The sequence below is a fragment of the Stegodyphus dumicola genome, chromosome X1 (assembly GCF_044657685.1).
Source record: "Stegodyphus dumicola isolate Sdum_Otavi_A_Nest chromosome X1, ASM4465768v1".
Taxonomy (NCBI): domain Eukaryota; kingdom Metazoa; phylum Arthropoda; class Arachnida; order Araneae; family Eresidae; genus Stegodyphus; species Stegodyphus dumicola.
Genome location: NC_140780.1, coordinates 101,285,252 through 101,305,435, shown reverse-complemented (window position 1 = coordinate 101,305,435; position 20,184 = coordinate 101,285,252). Strand labels below are relative to the sequence as shown.

At 31.1% G+C, this 20,184-nt stretch overlaps 1 protein-coding gene across 7 annotated transcripts in view; it reads left to right on the top strand.

Moving 5' to 3' along the window:
• Nucleotides 1–20,184, top strand: part of TBC1D5 (TBC1 domain family member 5) — a 139,578-nt gene that overhangs the window by 66,449 nt on the left and 52,945 nt on the right. For all 7 annotated transcript variants that reach the window (XM_035356308.2, XM_035356307.2, XM_035356304.2 and 4 more), the window contains 8 exons: nucleotides 141–208; nucleotides 297–399; nucleotides 508–596; nucleotides 682–732; nucleotides 12,405–12,474; nucleotides 15,460–15,626; nucleotides 15,921–16,063; nucleotides 16,201–16,304. In XM_035356308.2, coding sequence (XP_035212199.1) covers nucleotides 141–208; nucleotides 297–399; nucleotides 508–596; nucleotides 682–732; nucleotides 12,405–12,474; nucleotides 15,460–15,626; nucleotides 15,921–16,063; nucleotides 16,201–16,304 — 795 coding nt within the window. The remainder of the gene's footprint in view (nucleotides 1–140; nucleotides 209–296; nucleotides 400–507; nucleotides 597–681; nucleotides 733–12,404; nucleotides 12,475–15,459; nucleotides 15,627–15,920; nucleotides 16,064–16,200; nucleotides 16,305–20,184) is intronic.

Genomic DNA, 20,184 nt, shown 5'->3' with positions numbered 1-20,184 from the left:
AAAAATTTATTTATTGTAATATACATATCTGCTTTGCTTTCAATTTTTAAGTATATCTGCATACTATATTGTTCTTAAACGTAATGCTTTTTCTCAGAGTTTTGTTTTTGCAGTTAACTGTAATACAGTCCTGTTTTTAGAGTCCATGGAACCAGTACTTTCAAGATAGTGAACTTAAAATAACCATACAGCAGGATGTTGTACGAACGTAAGTAAATGTTTTATGAATTTCTTCAAAGCTTTAATTATTTTCAGTATTTTTCAGTCATTTCAAATGTTAAGTTGAGATTTTTTAGTTTTCCAGAAATAGAATTTTTTCGTTCTCCAAAAATTCAAAAAATGATGATCAGCATACTTTTTTCTTATGCTCGAGAACATCCACATGCATCTTACAAACAGGTATGAAAAGGCAATACACATTGGATTGTAAAAATGCTTTTATGTTTGATTTAACATTTATTTCAGGAACTATAAATAAATATTGTTCTATTAAATATAATTGCTTAGGGAATGCATGAACTTCTTGCACCCATCATATATGTGCTTCATTGCGATCAACAGATTTATTTGCATGCATCAAAGTCACAAGATTTAGAGTAAGTATTATTTGCTTTCATAAGCTGTCTGATTCAGTGTTATGGAGGAAGTTAACTACTTTTATTTTTTGTTTCTATTCTTTAGGCTAGATATTCATATTTTGTTGAACCAGAATTATATGGAACATGATGCTTTGTAAGTATATGTTTTTCTTAAAATAATTCTTTGTTCGGTACAAACAGAGAATATTAGTTATGGAATATGATTTGTTGAAAGGTAACTGAAATAACTGTAACTCAAGTGTGGCAGAGAATTCATTTTTTAAAAATAGAACTTTAAATTCCCCAGCAACTAATACTTAAATTCAAGGAAAACAAAACAGTGCTATTTGAAAAAGAAGGGATGGAGAAAACTGCATCACTTAGTATTCAAAGCTGTTCATCATGATTATTTTTTATTTTAGACTATTAAAAAAAGGAAATAATTACGTTGCTACCAAACCAGTTGTAAATTTTATGTTGCAGCACATTTATTTATTCATATGAATTTCATACTGTAAACAGAACATAAAATAAATTTATTGCTCGTAAAAGACATTTTTCAGTATTGTGGAAGTAATTTTGCACTAATGTCTTTATAGAAAGGTTTTAAAAAATTCCATTTGTTTACATGGAGGGGCAGAAATCATGTAGTAGAGTTCAAAGTCCTAAATAGGGACATCCAGTACCCAGACCTTAAAACCTCCCAAAATAAACAAACAAACAAACAAACAAAAAAAACTTACAAATCTAGGGATGGAGAATATAACACCCAACTAAAAAACAATGTATGCTATAGAAGCAGTTTTTTTTTACGTGGCTAAGTGAAATTCCTGTACTTTCAAATGCGCCATGACACTTAGCTGGTGAGACACTTAGCCAAGAGAACATTTAGACAACCATATACATTTAGTAAATAGGATATTTATCCAACACAACCAGCATGACATTCAGCCAACAGGACGTTAAGTTGAGAAGGTATTTAGCCCACAGCATGTTTTACCCGGCAATATGTTTAGCAGATGATGCGTACATGCAGACAAAAATATACAACAGTGTTTCAGTAAAATGTGTCCATATTTATCAGAACAATTCCCAGGGTGCACAATGAGAAGGTTTATGGAGAAGTACCCCTTTTTTTCATTTATTTAATACTATATAGAGTTTAAATTTAGACAGAAAAGTAACACTAAGTTGATGTGCATTTTGAAATCAATTTTGAGATCAGTTAGATGTATTTGTCTATTTCAGAAGAGGGAAGGATGTTAGCTTTTGGAGGAGGGAAGCGATTTTGTATGGGAAGCAATAGGTGGAGCCAAGTGAAAACATATGTAGTATGATCTGTTGAGGAAAAGAGTCATAAAATGTAGAAAAGCTAAGCTATTAGAATTTTAGAAGTGTTGAAAATTTAATGTCATTTTCTAGAGAATTTTTGTTAATGTGAAAGGGTTCAAAGATATCCAAGCTCATGAAGATTTACGGGTAATTTTCGGCAATTCAAAATCAAAAATATGATTGTGCAATAGTGATTAGCTCTCAAAAATTTATTTATTTTTCCTTTTTGAGCATACAGTTCATGTTCTTGGATGAGAAATTTCGACACTCTTTCGGTTTGGCTAATGTGTGATGTTAAACCACATTCACATGATAGGCTGAAAGACTGAAGATCAAAGATGAGATCTTTAGGAATTGGGCAACAAATAGTGCTAAGTGAGAAAATGACTTTGTAGTTAAACTTATGGTGAATCTGAGCAATTCTGTTATTGATAGAGAGATTAAACAGTAGCATGGCAGTGCTGTTAGGATTAGTTTTGATTATGAAATGTGTTTTATCTCAACAAGAGGTAATTCTGATTTGTTTATTTAAGTACTGTTATCTGCTGTGTGTTTTTTCTTTTTTGTAATTTGTAATGCATTTTTTACTATAAATAATTATTAAAAGGTATTTTGCAAAATAAAGCTGTTTTTATGGTATGCTAAAGATTCATAAATATATATGCAAGTTAATAATTAAAGTAATATTTATCAAAATTGAGCATTTGGAACAGATAAATCCAAACTTATGTAAATGCTTCATATTTTTAATGAAGCTTGAAGGTAAATACTTAAATTTAAGGTAAATACATAAATCAAGTTGGTAAATTTGTAACAGGAAGCATAAAATGAAATTGTTAAATTTATACAATTTGTATTTTTTGCAATTAATATATTTTAGGTTTGTATAAAAGCGTATAACTACAAAATGGAGCTATTTATTTTCTTTAAAATTGCTCTGTTTTTGCAGCAAAATGTCATGGATAGAGTAGAAAAGTGAAAGAACTCCATTTTTATAAAATACCCATACATCTAATTTGAAATTCTTCATTGTTAAACACATTGTTAAACTTCTTCACAGTAATTTTCTAATAATTTGCTATATATGCTGCTTTAGAATTGTCATAGATAGCACATACTGTGTATTTTATTGAATTCAACATGGGTAAGCACAGGTCTCATATTTCATCAAAAATTTTTATAACTTATTATTTAGAAACATATTTACATAACACTATAGAAACATTACATTTCATCAGCGATATTATGGACATGTTTTGATCTAATATACATGGTTGCCATTTGCAAAACGAGTTTCATTTTCAAGTAGTGGAAATTCCCAATTTGACTTCTAATATTGCCCATAATTCTTGGTCTAGACCTGATTACGATAATTCCCTTTTTTTTTTTTTTTAACACTCTCTATGGAAAATAATCATGTCAGTCTGCCTACTAAAAAGTATTTCCTTTTTACTAAAATATATATCATGCTCTCAAAATTTGCTTTTCAGAATGCTTTCTGAAAAATTTACTATTTGAAATCAGTTTCCATTGAGAGATTTTCTTCCATGGACAGAGATGACACTTTTCAGAAATGTTCCTCTTGCCATCATAAAAAACCTTCAGCTATTAAAAATAATCCTGACAATCTTGTGATCAAAATATCTCATCTCTCTATTAGTTACAAAATTGTTTGGATTCTCCACGAGTTCAATTTTAAGGTTGTCTTTGCAACAATTGGTAGAATTTGTTCAGCTCTTAAAGACCAAATGTTTGATTTTATTTCATGTGGAATTTAACCATATGTTTTCAATGCAGTTTGACATTGATCATTGAAATTAAAAGTGTGTTAATAATTTTGCTTCAAAGACCATGAAACATTGAATTGGAAAGGAAAAATGAAATCGTTGATAACTAATCACAGTCATAATTTTAACTTTTTTTATAAAAAAATAATTCTTGATTCTTCTTTAATTCATGAATTAGATTTTCTTGAACCCTATCATTTTCACTGACCTTTCTTCTTCTTCAATTAGTAGCATTAATTTCAATTCAGTTTTTCTTGCCATAAATATTGCATTATTTTTACTAACTTCCATATGTATTTATGAATTGCATAAAAAGTATAATTAATAACAGTATTTAATAAGCAACTAAGAAGTACCTTTTCACATCATGAGACACATTTTGTAATTAGAAATAATTGTAACAGCACTGTCATAATACTATTTAATTTTTCTATTATTTTCAAATTGGTCAGATTCATGATAAGTGATTTGTTTGTAATGATGTTAGAGAGCACTTCTCTTTTGTTTACTGAGAATTTTGTTTAGTTTGTGATTTGGCTTTGATTAAGGAAGTACCATCAATGCTGACTGAGTCTCTGAAGTAAATGATTTAATTTTGTAAATGTAGTTTGTTTTCCCTTAATTTTTATATATTCTTGGTGATCTGTGCTTGGAAAATGAAAACACTTTTGAGCTACTGTCATCTCAAGATTATGTAACCAGTTTGGTGTCTGTGTTTGGATTTCAATGAATGTGGCATAATGTCTTCAGTGATGTATCTTGCATAGGGAAAATGGAAGTTATCTTTTGCTTTTATCAAGTGGATGTGCTTATTTTATCTTTTGCTTTTATTGGATGGATGAAAATAAGATTAAACCTTAATCTGCAACAAGGTAAGCTTTACTATTCTTCATTTTTAATAAGTGGGTTTTGTATTGCACATTACTTCTAATTCCTCTTCTTAATGCACTTAAAATCAAAAGAGAAACTTAGTTAAATGAAGATATCAAGTTAATTTGAAAAAAAAAAAATGTTAGAAGTAATTTTGAAATGGAAATACTAAAGGCTAAATGAACTGCTATTAGATTTCGTACATGAAGATTAATTTCTAAACTCAAAACTTAAATCTTAGGAAATGAAACAGAAGAAGAGTTGCATTGAACTTTCAGGACAGATAAAATTTGAAATTTAAGCAGTTATAAGAGATTGAAGCTGACATTATTGAATGTGATGAGTAAAATTTGTTAATTGTGCATATAAACTGAAAGCAAAGATTCTGATACTAGTTTGAATCTCTGATAGACCAAAATGAAGATTCTGGGACACAGGAATTCTGGGAACAAGGAATCCTGTGGCTTGTTCATCAGTGGGATCATTGTGCTCAGGTCTATAGTGTGTATTTTGAATAAAGTCTACATTTGTACCGACTGTGTCGTTTCGTACCTTTTCATTTGATTACCCCTTTTATGATCGATTTCGAAATGCTTCCAGTTGTTTTTTAATTTCATTGAGCAGTACATCCAAGAATCTGAATATATTGGGAGTCATTCATTTAATTTGTTATTTAAGGAAGGAAGCACTCATACATTCCTCAGGAGACCATTTTATCTCCATTTTAATGCTTTGAAGATAATGTCGAAAATGTATGTCAGTGTTGCAATGCCTGACAAAGATGGCTTCGACCGAAATATTGACCAGAGAAATTCTGCCTCCTTACTCTCAGATTCTGGGGATAGTCATTACCGATGACCTTCCCTGCCCCTTGTCCAATGACATTTGCACTGCACTCATTAATTCCCCTTAAATTTTCCTCAACTGTGGAAAGCTGGCTAATGGTTAGCTCAGGCCAAAAAACTTTTGATGTTTTTTGCATAATTCAGTTGCTCTCTAGAATTCTGCATGAGTACTCCCATCTGTAACATGCAAAATGCAATGAAAATATAATCAATAAAAATTTCTTAAGACTAAAGGAGAATATTGAAAGCAGTATGCACATTAAAAAGAAAGTCATTATCACAGAAGTGCATGAATGAAAAATTAACAATCATAGTTTGAATGATGAGCCATTTACTACAGTGCAAAGGGGGAAAAAATTCAATAATGTGTTTTTCAAAAAACTGAATGAGAATACTCAGACGAAAAAAGAGGAAAGAAGCTAATATCACAAACATACAAATGGATTCGTTTAATATATAAACATAATTTGTTGCTCAATTTTTATTAAAAAAAAAATGAGAATTGTCAATTTGTTCAAGAAACAAATGGTCAAAAATCACTTTTGTGTAAAAGTTAAAAATGCTAATCAATACATGTAATTTTAAACTATATTTAGTTTAAAAAAACAAGCTAAATAAACTGATTATAATATGTATCGATTTTAGGCGTACCTAGAAATGATAACTAAGGCCTATTTTCAAGATGAGGTAGTGTTTACAAAAGTTAATATTCCATCATTTGATTATTACTTCAGCTAGGGTTAAGAGTCAGCCAAAAAAATATTCCTTTGTATTCCCTAGTATTTTATCTGCAAATTAACAAAATGACCCTAAAGGAAAGATTTCAAAACTCTTTGGTAGTTGCCTTTCCAATCCCAGCTCAAAGTGGGTGGAAGTGCAATCCTATTTCCTGTCTTTTTAAGTGAAACCCTTCTAAATTTTACTGCATTTTAGAGGTTAGAAAAAATGTGGTTAGTTTTTATGCTTAGTAAATGTCCTCTTGATCCAATTAAAACTGGTACTGCTATATTCCTTCTTTTTTTAAATTTTTCTTTAATGATATACCACAGTCTTCTTGCATTTTATTACTCCACTCTGTGCTATTGTGACGGTTACAGCCGAAAACATCGCGGACGAAAACGTTGCGGAGAAAACAACGTAAGGCGAAAACATCGTGCTACAAAACATCGCAGTTCTAAAACATCGTGGTACGAAACATCGTCGTCGAAAATAAAGCTGTTCAAAAACTTCGCAGTTTAAAATCATCGTTGTCGAAAATATCGCAGTAAAAAATAAAGTATCTACAAATCATCGCAGACATGCTTTTTTCAGGCTTTAATAACTGTAAATGGATATTCCCATAATGATTTGTGAGCGCAAGATGTAAAGAAGGATAATTTTTACTTTCATATTTTTTATTAACTAATAAAATTTTGCTGAGAAAATAAGAAGGAAACTTAAGCATAGAAAATTAATGCAACTTATAGCACTCAATAGAATTTTAAACCAACATACTTAACTAACAAAGGCCATTAATAAATCATTTTTTATAAAGTTTTCACTGGTAATTTTTCATGAAAAGTATAATCTATAAGTTGCATTTAATTTTCTATGGTTAAGTTTCCTTCTTACTTTTTCAGCAAAAATTTATTAGTCAATAAAAAAATATGAAAGTAAAAATTATCCTTTTTTACATCTTGCTCTCACAAATCCTTATGGGAACCATATTTCCATTTACAGTTATTAAAGCCTGAAAAAAGCATGCCTGCGATGATTTGTAGATACTTTATTGTTTACTCCGATATTTTCGACGATGATGCTTTTAAACTGCGAAGTTTTTTAACCGCTTTATTTTCAATGATGATGTTTTGTACCATGATGTTTTAGGACTGTGATGTTTTCTCTTTGCAATATTTTCTCCCACGATGTTTTGTAGCACGACGTTTTCGCCTTGCGTCGTTTTCTCCGCGCCGTTTTCGTCCGCGATGTGGACACCATTGTGACTAGGCAAGATGTACATTGAGCACTCATTTTGGGGGACTTCAGTCATGATGTGGTACATTTCCCTGTATAAAATACCTAGTTCAGGTCCTGTTTTGGCCATTGTGATTCACCTATTCACATGAATTATTTTGTTAATCCATTCAGTATTGTTCTTTGAAGTGGACTGTCTCCTTTATGGTTAATCATATGCAGAGTTAATATGCCAATTCTCAAAAAACCATTTTGCGATTACCTGGTGTGAAACTGCTTTATAACTGTGCACTTCATACATTTGATGTATCTTGACGATGGTGCATCATCATATCCATGTCTCATTTCTGAGTGTGAATTCCAAATGGTAAGGAATTCACACCCAGATTGACCGCTATTCATTGATATGATTAACGGTCATCACTCATAACAATAAATGCCTAACTGCCAAATCGCAACTATTATTTTATTTCCCTTTTTAAAAGAAATGTTTCCAGGCATGTTTATCATCAAAATCTTTCTTTCTGTTAAAATTTTGAGTAAGTGGAAATTATTTTTTTGTCTAACCTATGGAGAACGCCTTTCACACTAGAGTAAAATATATAACTGTGCCTTTCGTATTATAATAAAGTAAATGTTATATTACAATGAAGTATGTAATAAACTGTATCGAAATTTATGTTGAAAAGGTTCATGGAATGTTCGAAAGCAGAAAATGTTTTCTTTGTTTTTCACAAGCTCTGTATTCTATAAGCAGATATGTTTCTACTGTACTAATGATTAATTTTGTAATAAGGATTAGCCCAGATTTTGGGTATTATCTAAAGTGCTTAAAGCTGTTTCAATTGGTTTAAAATAAGGTAGAAATCAAAGTATATAACCACATTTTAGTGAATAATCATTATGTGTGGAAACATTATAATCACTTAAAATGCAGTTTAATAATTTAGACTTATCATGAAGTACTTCATATGACATCCTTTATAAAATGTTTACCTTAAATTTTCTTTGTGAATAGCAAGTATATTGAATGATATTAAGCTATTGCTTTTAAAATGATAAACTGAACCAATAACTCTCTTCTTTCCGTAATGTCTGCATAAATGGATTAGATCCATTTGTTACAATACCAGATCCATTTGTTACAATACCAATATAATCTAGATACTGTATTTGAAAACTAATTGACTATGTTATGCACTATATCTGAGGGCATTTATGTTTAGCTCTTATTTGTAACTTAAAATTTTAGTAATAATATGAGTACAATGAATGAGTTAAAAATAAAGGCAGAAAATTTGTGTTTAATATTTTCAACATTTGTTTCATTTACTTATCTTTCTCTTTAAACACTTGCTTTCAGTCTAAATTGAGTTGAACATGTTCCTGTGTGAAAATAAAAAGGGAAAAAAAAGTAGCTATTTGGAAATAATAAATGCTTTCATTCTGAGTTAAAAACACGTGTCTAGTTCAAAATAGAAAATGTAGGAGTATGACAGGGATAACAATTAAAAGGAGAAAAAAAAATGTGTTTATTTCTTCTTGAATAGAGCAGTTTCAGAGTTTTATCGATATCAAATAAAGCATTCATTTTAAAATTTTCCGTTATTTAAAAATATTAAAGGCTACTACTATATGAATTTTTGTAATATGTAGTATTGTGAATTATTAAATATTAATAATACAGTCAAAAGTCATTAATCCGGACTCGTCGGGACTTCGACGATTCCGAATTATAGATCATCAGTTTAAATCTGGTAAGATGGCATGTAGAAATTATAAAATTAAAAATATGAAACCGTAATTTATGAAATAAAGAACAATTATGATCTAAAGGGTATCAAAGTTTACAAAAAAAAATGCTTAATATTTATTTGTTTACTTTATTAAACATTTCTTTCAATGTAAGTTGTTTAAGTTGCTTCATTTTTTATGTGATAATACTTTCTGTTTAATTCTATAAACAGACATAATTTCTTGTTCAGTTACAAAGATCCACTGTTCAAGTCCTATAATTGCTGTGTCGAGAATTCCGACTAATTATGTGTCACTTTCTTCACTATCGGAAGCGAATTATAATGACGAGGAATTTGATTTAAATCATATCAAAGACGGAGTACATCGAGATAAAATACTACATTTTGTGAGGAATTATAAGCCAAATAAAATAAAAACATTTGGCCTGAAGATAAGGATAGTGCTGACAGATCAACTTCCAGTTCATTGTGTGCTGATGCTCCCCGCCCCCCCCCCACACACGCAGAGCAGCGTGAAATTGATAAACAGATTTCGAAATGGTTAGATAAACAAAGGATATGCCTTTATCCATTTTTTGCAGCAATTCCCCTTTTTGTTTAATAGACTTCGAAACATACTTTCACTTTGTAGATCCTTTACATATATATATCAGAAATTCTATTTGACATAATCGAAAGTTCAGCCTTACTTTTATAAAATTGCTCTAACAGTCTGCAAAAAAATAATAAGCCGGATCCAATTCGAAGATTAAGGAACAACGCAATCTGCAACATTAACTGAATTAGATAATTTTAGCTTAGCTTATACCGTCTGGTATACATTAAACACACATTAGTAAACATATTTTGCGCATGCGCACATGCATATTCGCAGCCGTAAAGGTCTTACGCGCATGCGTCAACAAGACGCATGCACAGAATGTTTGTAGCTTTGAGGTCTGGATTATAGATCATTCCGGATTATGGGTGTCCGAATTAACGACTTTTGACTGTAATAATTTTTGTAATTAAAGAGGGCTGTAGTGTAGAGAAGGTTGTCCTTTGATTTGGTGCCAAATACTGATGCTGCTACTGGTTTTCTGGTTACATGATTTGCAGTATGTGTATCAAATATTTTGAATTATTGGAATTTTGATTGCCGTTAATTGACCTTTAGTCTTCATTAGCTGGCTCGTTCTAATTAATCATTGTCCTGTCACTTCTACAAAAAAGTATGGCAAGATAAATACTCTTTTTTTATGATTAAGAGCAAAAGGGTAAGAAAGCTTATAACTAATTTTTATATGAATGAAGGCTTAATTAGCTCTCTTTATAAATGTGAATTTTGTATGAAAAAATTGCATTTGGTCAAACTGAAGGATCAATCGGGTAGCCATGAGTAGGTTTGTTGTGAGAAAGGTGCTCAAAACTGACATTCATGCCAACACCATCGAAGACATGTGGATACACATTAAATGCGAGTTTTGCAAGCAGGGTTTTTGGCAGTCATAGAATGACATTTTTTACTCCTATTTTGTGGAATTTACGTGGTGTCACCACTGATAGAATGAGAAAGAGAAGGATTCATTCTGGGATTATGTCAATTGCATAAAAGAATTTTTTTATGTGCCACAATCACCCGACACTGACAATGAGATGTAACCAAGAACAAATGAGGTGAGTACTTTTGTTGTTTTTGCAACATATGTTTTTGGCGTTGTTTTGAGCAAGAGCCATCTTGGAAACACTGCTTCTTGGCACCATTCTTTGCACTACAAAATCGCAAAACATCTCGAAACAGGCACCCCATTGTAAACTTTTACTGTAATGAGTATTAGCTATAGGGAAAAATCATTAAGTAGAAATTTGCATTTGTTGGGCTAAATCATTGAAATTAAGGTTTTTTTTTAAAAAAATTGGATTATATTTAAAGAGAATGCAAAGTGTGCATTTGAGACAGAGCGTGTGTTTGAAAATACCGTAATTTCGCGCGTATATATCATTTTAAACACAGATAATTTCGCGGACTATCTGTGTTTAAAATGAGAATTTTTGAAGCTGCGGACTATCCACCAGTGCGGATAATATGCTGGTTGTTCATGGTTAAAATTGTTGAAATTTAAAAAACACGCTGTCATGAACTGCCGATGATCAAATATAAAAAAAGCGCGATATTCCAAGTATCCTTCGCACTGCTTTAGCACAACTGCCGGGAGGGGGAAAAGTAGTTGATGCATCAGCTCGGTTTTTAGGAGCCATAGTAGCAAGTACCTGGAGTACGAAAAAAAGTGTGATTCGTTTACTTATAGCGTGGTTTGGCAACACCGAGTGAGTGGGGTCGAAGGTCACATTTCATTACCACTTATCACGAGGATAGCACGTTGCACAGTATTTTGTTTTCGTATTTTGTCTTTCATCTTCAATAACGTTGATGAAATATCGCCGGAGATTTACTGCTGAGAGGTAGTTGAGAAAACTGAAAAAGATGGAAATAGAGAAGCGGGCCCTTATTGGTTTAATCCCTGCACACGGGATTTGACTACTTTTGGCGACTTTATGATGAGCAGTGAAAACGGGACATATACGATGAGTAGTTAACGGGTCATTCAAAGAAAATATATAGTTAAACATAGTATATATACTATGCGTGTATAGTATATATATATAGACGTTCTTTGGATCATTTTTAGTGTTGGCGATAATTTTCAAAGTCGCGCCAAGGCTGCACCGTATACTAGGAGTTTACCCCGTTATTTTGAAGTGGACGAGAAAGCAGTGAGAAATTGGCGCAAACAAAAGGATTTGTTTAAAAAGCATGGGAACATTGTTGTATTAAAAAACGTATTTTCGGACGTATAGTCCGCGGACTATCCGGTGGTGCGGACTATCTGACAATTTAAAAATTTTTTTTAATATAAAATCGTGTCTGCGGACTATACGATGGTGCGGACTATACATGCGAAATTACGGTACTAATATTTAGACTGAACCACATTTTTGGTTGTTTTATCATGCGGTCAAATGTGTACTCAAAGGCCTTTTTTAAATTCACAGAAACTTATGATACTATCAATTTTTTGGTATGCTAGCCCCTCCCAGACAGAGCTTAACTACTATGTTTTTTTTTAAACTGGCGATTTTTTGAATTTCTTAAATTTCAGTTTTTCCTATTGTTATTAATCATGCAGTAGGGTCTTGAATTACTATAATTGTGCTAAATACTCATGTAGAATGAAATAAGCGTAAACTCCAGAATTTCACTTTTTTGATATATTGATGTGTTTTCTTTTGTTTTCTATCCAGCTTTTTGTTCTGCCACCTGATGGAAGCAGTTAAAGACTGGTATTCTCTGAATGAAAGTCCATATTCAAAAGTAATATTATGTTTTGTAATATAATTCAGGTTTTCTGACTTCTGAAAATCATAACTTTGTCATATTTCTAAAGCATTGTTTAGCATAAATGTTCGAACTACTATACATTGGTTTTAGTTGAGTTGGTCACTTTGTTGATTTCTGTGAAATAGATCGGCTTCATGCTTTCTTCAATATGTGTTATGTTAAAACAAGACATTTCCCATTAACAATGTGTTATCTTGTTAGTGGACTGTGCAGAACTCAATATAAAATTATAATGCCATTCTTAATGGCAGCTGGGCTGGCAATAGTATTTGCTTTATAATCTTATAGAATATGGTGTTTAAAATGTGGAATAACAGCATATATTTACAAATTATTCAAAATGAAAAACTGACGTGTCTTTAAATCATAATTCACCTTTTTGGAGAAATAGCTGTGTTTTTAATAGATTGCATGCAGTCATAACTATGGATAATATTTAGAAGAAGAAGAATGCATATTTTTTGTGATCAGCAGATTTAGCTTCGAAATCAAAAAGCTTCTTTTCTCAGTTATTAAGTGCTTGAAAAGTTTCTTGGAATTCCTTTGACGCATTGCTTTGCTGAAATAAGGGCCTTTGGTCCAGAGCATTGTTAATTAATATGTTGTTAGCTTGTTCTCTCTCAAATATTAATTATCAATTGCCAACATACACCGTAATTTATTTTGAATGTCACATGTTCAAATTTTTCAAGCTGTAGCTATTTTAATTCCACTTCATAACTATGGATAATATTTAGAAGAAAAATTTTTGAAGGAAATAAGACGTGAGATGATGTAAATCCTGTGTAATATGTAACTGAAATTTGTAATGACAGTTTGGAAATCACAATTCAGTGGCAGTAACATTTCCTTTTGCAGGATAGTGCATAAGTGCCCAGTTTCATCAAGTGTCATGTCTGAAAAAAGGAATAACTCTTTAAGGTAAATAAATAGCTTATGTAATCAGCTAAGTGGGCAATCAATTATCTTCTTTCTTCCACATAATTTTCTGGTTGTGTTACTTGGATAAAGCAAAAGAAATTTCATGAAATATTTTTTTTTGTTGGTTTTTATGTTAAAGACAAAAGTTTAACTTGGTTTGCATTATTTTTTCAACATTTCAAAGCACAGTGGAAAGTTCAGTTAGTTTATTTCATATATTTCTTAGTTTTTAGCAGATATATTTACCTTTTGCAGTTAGTTGGCTTTCTTTAGATTATTAGTTCTTGTGAATGGTCTTTTGCTTTGTAAGAGGAAAAATATTATGGTCATCTTTTTGTTATATAAATAAAAGCAATTCTGACATAATGATCCCATCTTAAATGCCGTAGGGAAATTGCGTTAAGTTCTTGAAACTGTATGAAATTTAATTTCTGCTGATTTCTAAAATCATTCTTTTTCTTCAAGTGGGAAAGGAAACACAATTTAGCAAATTTGAGAAAAAGCCAAAACACAATATCCCAATACAGCATCGGAGCATTTATCTGATAGTAGTGGTTGTAAGAAGCATTATTGTCCTCCTTGGTGCTAAGATTATTTGCTGTTAATAGAACCAAACTCAAATACCTATTCCAACCTCTGTTTAATCAAAGGCCCCTATTGTAGGCATTTTAACAATTACTGTTACCATGTGAGGTTGAATATGATGCACGCTTGAGCATCAGTCTTGCATGATTTGCAGAAAGTTGCCTGGTCAGATGAATCATATTTTTTACAGCATCATGCAAGTGTTTAGTTTGCAAGAAAATAAGTTGACTACAGGATACAAAAATAGGATGAAGGTATTAATAGTAGTAATGCTATGCTTTGCACAGTGTTGAGTCTTTGTTTCCGGTCATACATATGCAAGAAAATATGTCTGCCCACAGCTAAGCACAATAGCTAATAACATATATATTCTGTTAACAGTGGCACCTAGAAGAGGCACTGGATCTTCAGGAAACATTTTATGCTGTATCACCCACATTGTTCAAGAATGGTTCTGAAATATGAAGAAGAGTTTTAGGTCTTTCTGTATTGCTTTCATTTTCTTAAAATATAAAGCCAGTCAAATATTTATGTAATATAGTGAAACAGTATGTTTTATCTAGTGAGGCTCCATTGTAATTTAACTGTCTGAAAGCATCTGCTGATGGCGTATAGGTAGATACCAGATATAGAAAAATAACTTCTGACATATGTACTACTTGTACCTGAAGGTCATGTAGCTATTTTAATACTTGCTAGGACAACATCCTCTTAGGCATTTGGTTATATTCTTTTGAATCTTTGTTATATTATATTATTTTTAAACTCTGCATTTTCTTATTTGAAAGTGAATGGAAAGTATAATTTTGCTGAATTTTTGCATTGTTGAAATCAGACAGAAATAATTTACTTATCTTTATGAAATACATTATTTTTGGGAGTATATTAAACATATGTTGGAAATAAAATAGACATATTGTTTTATTTAAAAATATCTGATTGATTTATTTATATTAATGGGCTTTCATATTAAAAATGGCTTGAAGTTCATCTTAATATACTGAATGACTTTCTTGATGTCTTTTACCTGCTGTAATCATATGTCTAGCCATCATTTTTACTAACCATTACTTGTGAAATTTATGATGATTCACCAGTCATTTATTTAAGCATGGATCAGGAAGATTAAATAGTTTCTGTTTAGTTATATAATGTTGTCTTCTTCCACAAAGGCAGTTACTTGTCTTAATATAGTAGCAAGCAGAATTTTACTGCATGTGGTATATAGTAATAAATAGTTACCGTTAGTGTCACATTTGTATTAGAGAAAAGAAATTTGTCTTAAAGTATTATACAAACAGTATTAAATACATACAGTATTAAATTTCTTTGGATATGGCATGTGGGACATTCATTGCATTTATTAGCTTAAAACTAAATTTATCTACAAATAATTCTATATGAACAGTAGATATAATTTTGCTTACAGTGCTCATGTCTTTTGATTTGCAGTGTGCAACACAAATTTCTGGAGAGCCTTTTTCACAGAGCATCGTATTTGAAGCCTCTAATTCTTTAGCTATAAAACTTAAGAGAATATATGAACTCCTGAGGCATCATGATGAAGAATTATTTATGTTTTTAGAGCAGATGGAAATCATACCTCAAATATATGGAATGTATGTTTATCAGCTTTTGTTGCAATTTTAATACATTTTGTGTGAATTAATTATTGTATTCATAACTGTGACTTTCTTAATTTACATGCTTACTGAGAAAATTTAATCACAAGTTTGTTATTTAGACACTTCATCCATTTGAAGTTATTTCTTCCTGGTTAATGATCTGTAATTTTTGAACATCACATACATATTTAGTTACAATTGTTTGCTGAAAGTGATTACTTTGAAATTTGACAAATTTTTATATATGATATTTATTTTTGGAAATAATTTCAAAATTTATTTTTTCAGACGTTGGTTGAGGTTATTGTTTGGTCGAGAGTTTGCTTTACATGATTTGCTAATTGTGTGGGATGCCATTTTTGCTGATAGCATAACCTTTTGCCTTGTTGATTATATATTTGTTGCTATGCTGATCGCAATTCGAGATTCAGGTAAGTTGCATATGTTTAACATGCAGTTAATTTCTTGTGCTCAAAATTTCCTCTTGCGGAAAAGAAAAAAATTATAACAACTGTAAAAAAAAATTATAAAAACTGCATAAATTTCACAGGTATTTTTTATTTTTCAGTTCTTCAAAGCGACTATGCATCATGTTTAAGCTACCTGATGCATTATCCCAAAGTAGATGTACATTATATAATTAACTTGGCCTTGTTTTTAAGGAACCCCAAAGTATGATTTTTTGTGTATTTCTTTTAATTACAATTCATTTAATGTAATACAATTTTATGCTATCAGGTATTGTTTTGAATAACAATTTTATCTTAAGGAATTTTAACTACATCTGTTCAGTCAGTCAGTCTCATGTTTTTTTAGCATTACATGTATCAAGGGGCAGATTAACAAAATGTGCAAAATTTAGTTTCCTGTACTATAATATTAGCCGTTGCTTTATAAATCAATATCATAAGCCCCTCAAACTGCGTAAAATTTGACTAAATAAAGAAAAATTTGTGTGATATGATAACAGCACTAAACTCACATGCTGCATCATTATATACTTATCTTTCAGTTATTTTCATGCTTATGAGAGAAACATGCATACTTTAAAATTATCTTGAATTTTGTGTAAGTTAATTATGAATAAATTTCAATCTGTGGTTTTGCTGATGAAACTTGCCAGATTTTTTTAAATGAGCAGTTAAAAATTTTTAACTTAATCTGAGGATAAGAGAAGGATGATTATTTTGCATTATAATTTCGAAATTCGTTCTGTTAAATAAGTGTTACCTTTAATTGACCATTTGAAAGAGTAAGGCTGTTAATGATAAGAAAGGGAACATGCTAGTCAAGTAGGGATAAGGTGAATAATGGAAATAATGTAATTCATGTGGCCTAGGATAGCTGATTAGAAAGTGGGAAATAATTACATAATTAGTGTCTTAGAGCTTATATTAGATGTTGGAAAGTATTTGAATAAAAGTATTAATACTGAGATAATCTTGAACACACATGGCCAACAAATGTTCTCAAGCAGGAAGACATATAATATTCATTAGCAAAGGCAATGAAAAGGAGTAGCACTTTTGTGTTAGCTGCTTTCAAGAAATCTAGCTGGCAATAACTTGCCAATGAATATCTACCTGTCTGCTGCACTTATGTTGTCAAGATTGACTGTGTTATGTAGACAGACAATAATGCCCACTCTTGTATTAGCTGAGATATGTTTCATCATTAACTCCATTTGTAATTTTCATATTGGGTTCCTGGTATTTGTTAAAAATTTAAATAGAGGATGTCAGATTTTTTTCTAAGTCACGAGATATTGCTGAAAAATTAGAATTGTTGTAATTCCCATTATACATCACTGAAGGAAATCTTCTGTTAGTGTCTTATTTAAATTTTTTGGTAAATGACATGAATGAGGATCGGGAATTATTTTGAAGGAAGCAAAATCATATATAAACAGTTTTATTTGCTTTTGATGCAAGGAATGCATATCTGTCAAATTTTGCCAGACAGATCTAAGTAGACAGAGAAAATTTGTCATGGATAGAATAATTAATTTCTTGAAGTATGCTTTGACAAACTATTGGCTGTGTAAATATGACTGTGCCTTCTCTGAGTAAATAAAAGCCTTTTGTTTTCAAAATGAGATGAAGATTTATTGCAAGTATTTTTCATCAGAAGTTTCAACACTTGCCCATCTGTCAGGCAACAAATGCCATGGAGGAAGGAGTTTGTTTTGAAACAATCCAGTCATCAAGATGATTTTTGATATCTTTTTAATAACAGTAGTGAATCTATTTTTAATATTTAACAACAATTTAATGCATTTTTTGTTTTGTTTTTGAAACAGTAATTCACATATAATTTATTGATGTTCAGTGTCCTTTTCTTTCAAGTTCACATGGGACACTCTCTCGGTGTCCAGCCACTTTTGATTGTGTTTGGCAACAGTCTTTATTCAATAATGTTTCCTGATACTCATCTTGAAATTTTGTCAGGTGGTTTTCCATGCATTCTTTCATGTGCATCAAAATTATTATTTTTTAAATCTTTGAAACTATTCTTTGGAAGTTGTATTTAGTAGAGCATGATTGCAATAAATTTCCAACAGCAAACAGCACATTCCTGATCCAGTTTCCTCTGCAATAAAATAAGTAAAACTCCATACAGATGCATTTGTTTGGAGGACAGAGCTTGGTATTTTAAATAAGGCAAAAATATTTATTGTTTACACATTAAATATGTTGCATGCTAATTATTATATGTTGCTGTCAAACCTTTCAAATACGAATGCTCCCAGATTAAGTTATTTGCAAGCAGTATTATTAATGACATCTGTTATGAAAGAGCAGAATCATATTTATACACTCAGTGTAGGGAAAAGGCAGGAAGAATAAAATGCTTCTAGTCGAGGGATTGTTTCCAAATAGGAAAAATATGAAGATTGTGTGCTTCCCTTGTTGTGGAATTTTGATGATATTTGTCTGGAGATGAAAGAAACTTTTCTGTCATTGTCCTGTACAGAGTCATTTAAATGTAATTAAAGAATATATTACAGCAAAATCTGCTATATATTCAAATTACACAGTAATTTGAAGAAAAAATGAATCAGAGGAATCTTGTTTTAATCTTATAATATTTTCTTTGGTCTTGAAGTGGTTTCTTGCACTCAAAAAATCATTCATATGGGGAACTGTTGTGAAATGTTGCAATAAAAGGCAACAGGTAAAGTACATTAGCATCTTGTGTTGCAGCTTGGGGAATTCATCTGGTGTCAGAAGCAACTGTTAAATGGAAACAGCTGCTGTGGAGCTATCCATAGAGATAATCTTTAGAAATAGGGGGACCTTTGTCGATACTAAACTTCTGGCCCTCTAAATCAATGGTATCCAGATTGCCTCAAAATTACCTTGGTGCCATCATAAGGGCCTAAGTGAAGAGATACATTTATGGAGAATTTTTTAAGGGAAATTGGCTTACAGTTTAAATGTGGAGAAAAATGCTAAAATATCTGTTCAGCCATCCTTTTTGCCAGGAGCAAAACCCGAAGCAAAATGCCATTCCTTGATCAGATTTTTGGAAACTGCAGTCATAGGAGATCACATTTCACTTCCATATTCACCAGGTATTCATGGAAAAAATTGGTACCTGTTTTGCTCATCTTACTGCTTTCTTTAGGGGTAGGCGTATAGTATTATAGTGGTCTTTTCACTGAGCTACAGAGCTTTTTCAACAGTGGAAGCAATTAATTTTAAAAGCCAGAGATGGAAAGGTTATCCAGTGTTTGGCAAAAGATTGTATATTAAGAGTTAATGCAGATGTTCTATAACTAAGAGTATTCTTTCATTGAAAGATGCAAAAATAATAGTTTCTAGAACAAGAACACAACCATTAACTTTGAGATGGAGGGACTAGACAGTAGTTTGGGGTACATATTTAAAGAAAGTCACAATTAACAGCAATGCTATGCATTTGTTTCAAGAACTTGTGTGCCAAGAACAAGCATGTGCATGATAATTACCAATTGGAAGAAGCTGTATATTTCTATATATATATATTATAGACACATCAAGAGAATTACGAAAATTAATAGCAGGGCTGTGCCATTTGTCAAAAAGTAGTTATCCATAGAGATAATTTGTGGATAGCAAGGTGAGGAGATAGCAGCTACACTTAAAGAAATGATACTGTCCATTGAGAACTGCAGAAAATGTTACCAAAAAGTACACTTTAGAAAAATTTGGAAAAAAAAATTGAGGGGGTAAAAGAGGTTACTGTTTGCTGTGGAATATATTTTAAACTTATTTTATTAATATGATAAAATTATGGGAAAAGAAAATCTTGTAAAGTGCTGAAATTGTAAACCCATAAGACAGGACAGTGAAAGTGTTAATGTATAAGGGTTGTGTAGCTGGGGTAAGGCATTTGTGGTTTATTGATTTTATGGTGAATTTGCATACATGCATATATTTCTACAAATCAATATGCATTTAAGCTAAAATACTGTTGAATTCATTTCTGCAAACTAAAAACTAATTTTAGAGAGCTTATAATCTCTGACTTGTAAACAGTTTTTTGTATTAGTAGGCTTATGAATTAAAAT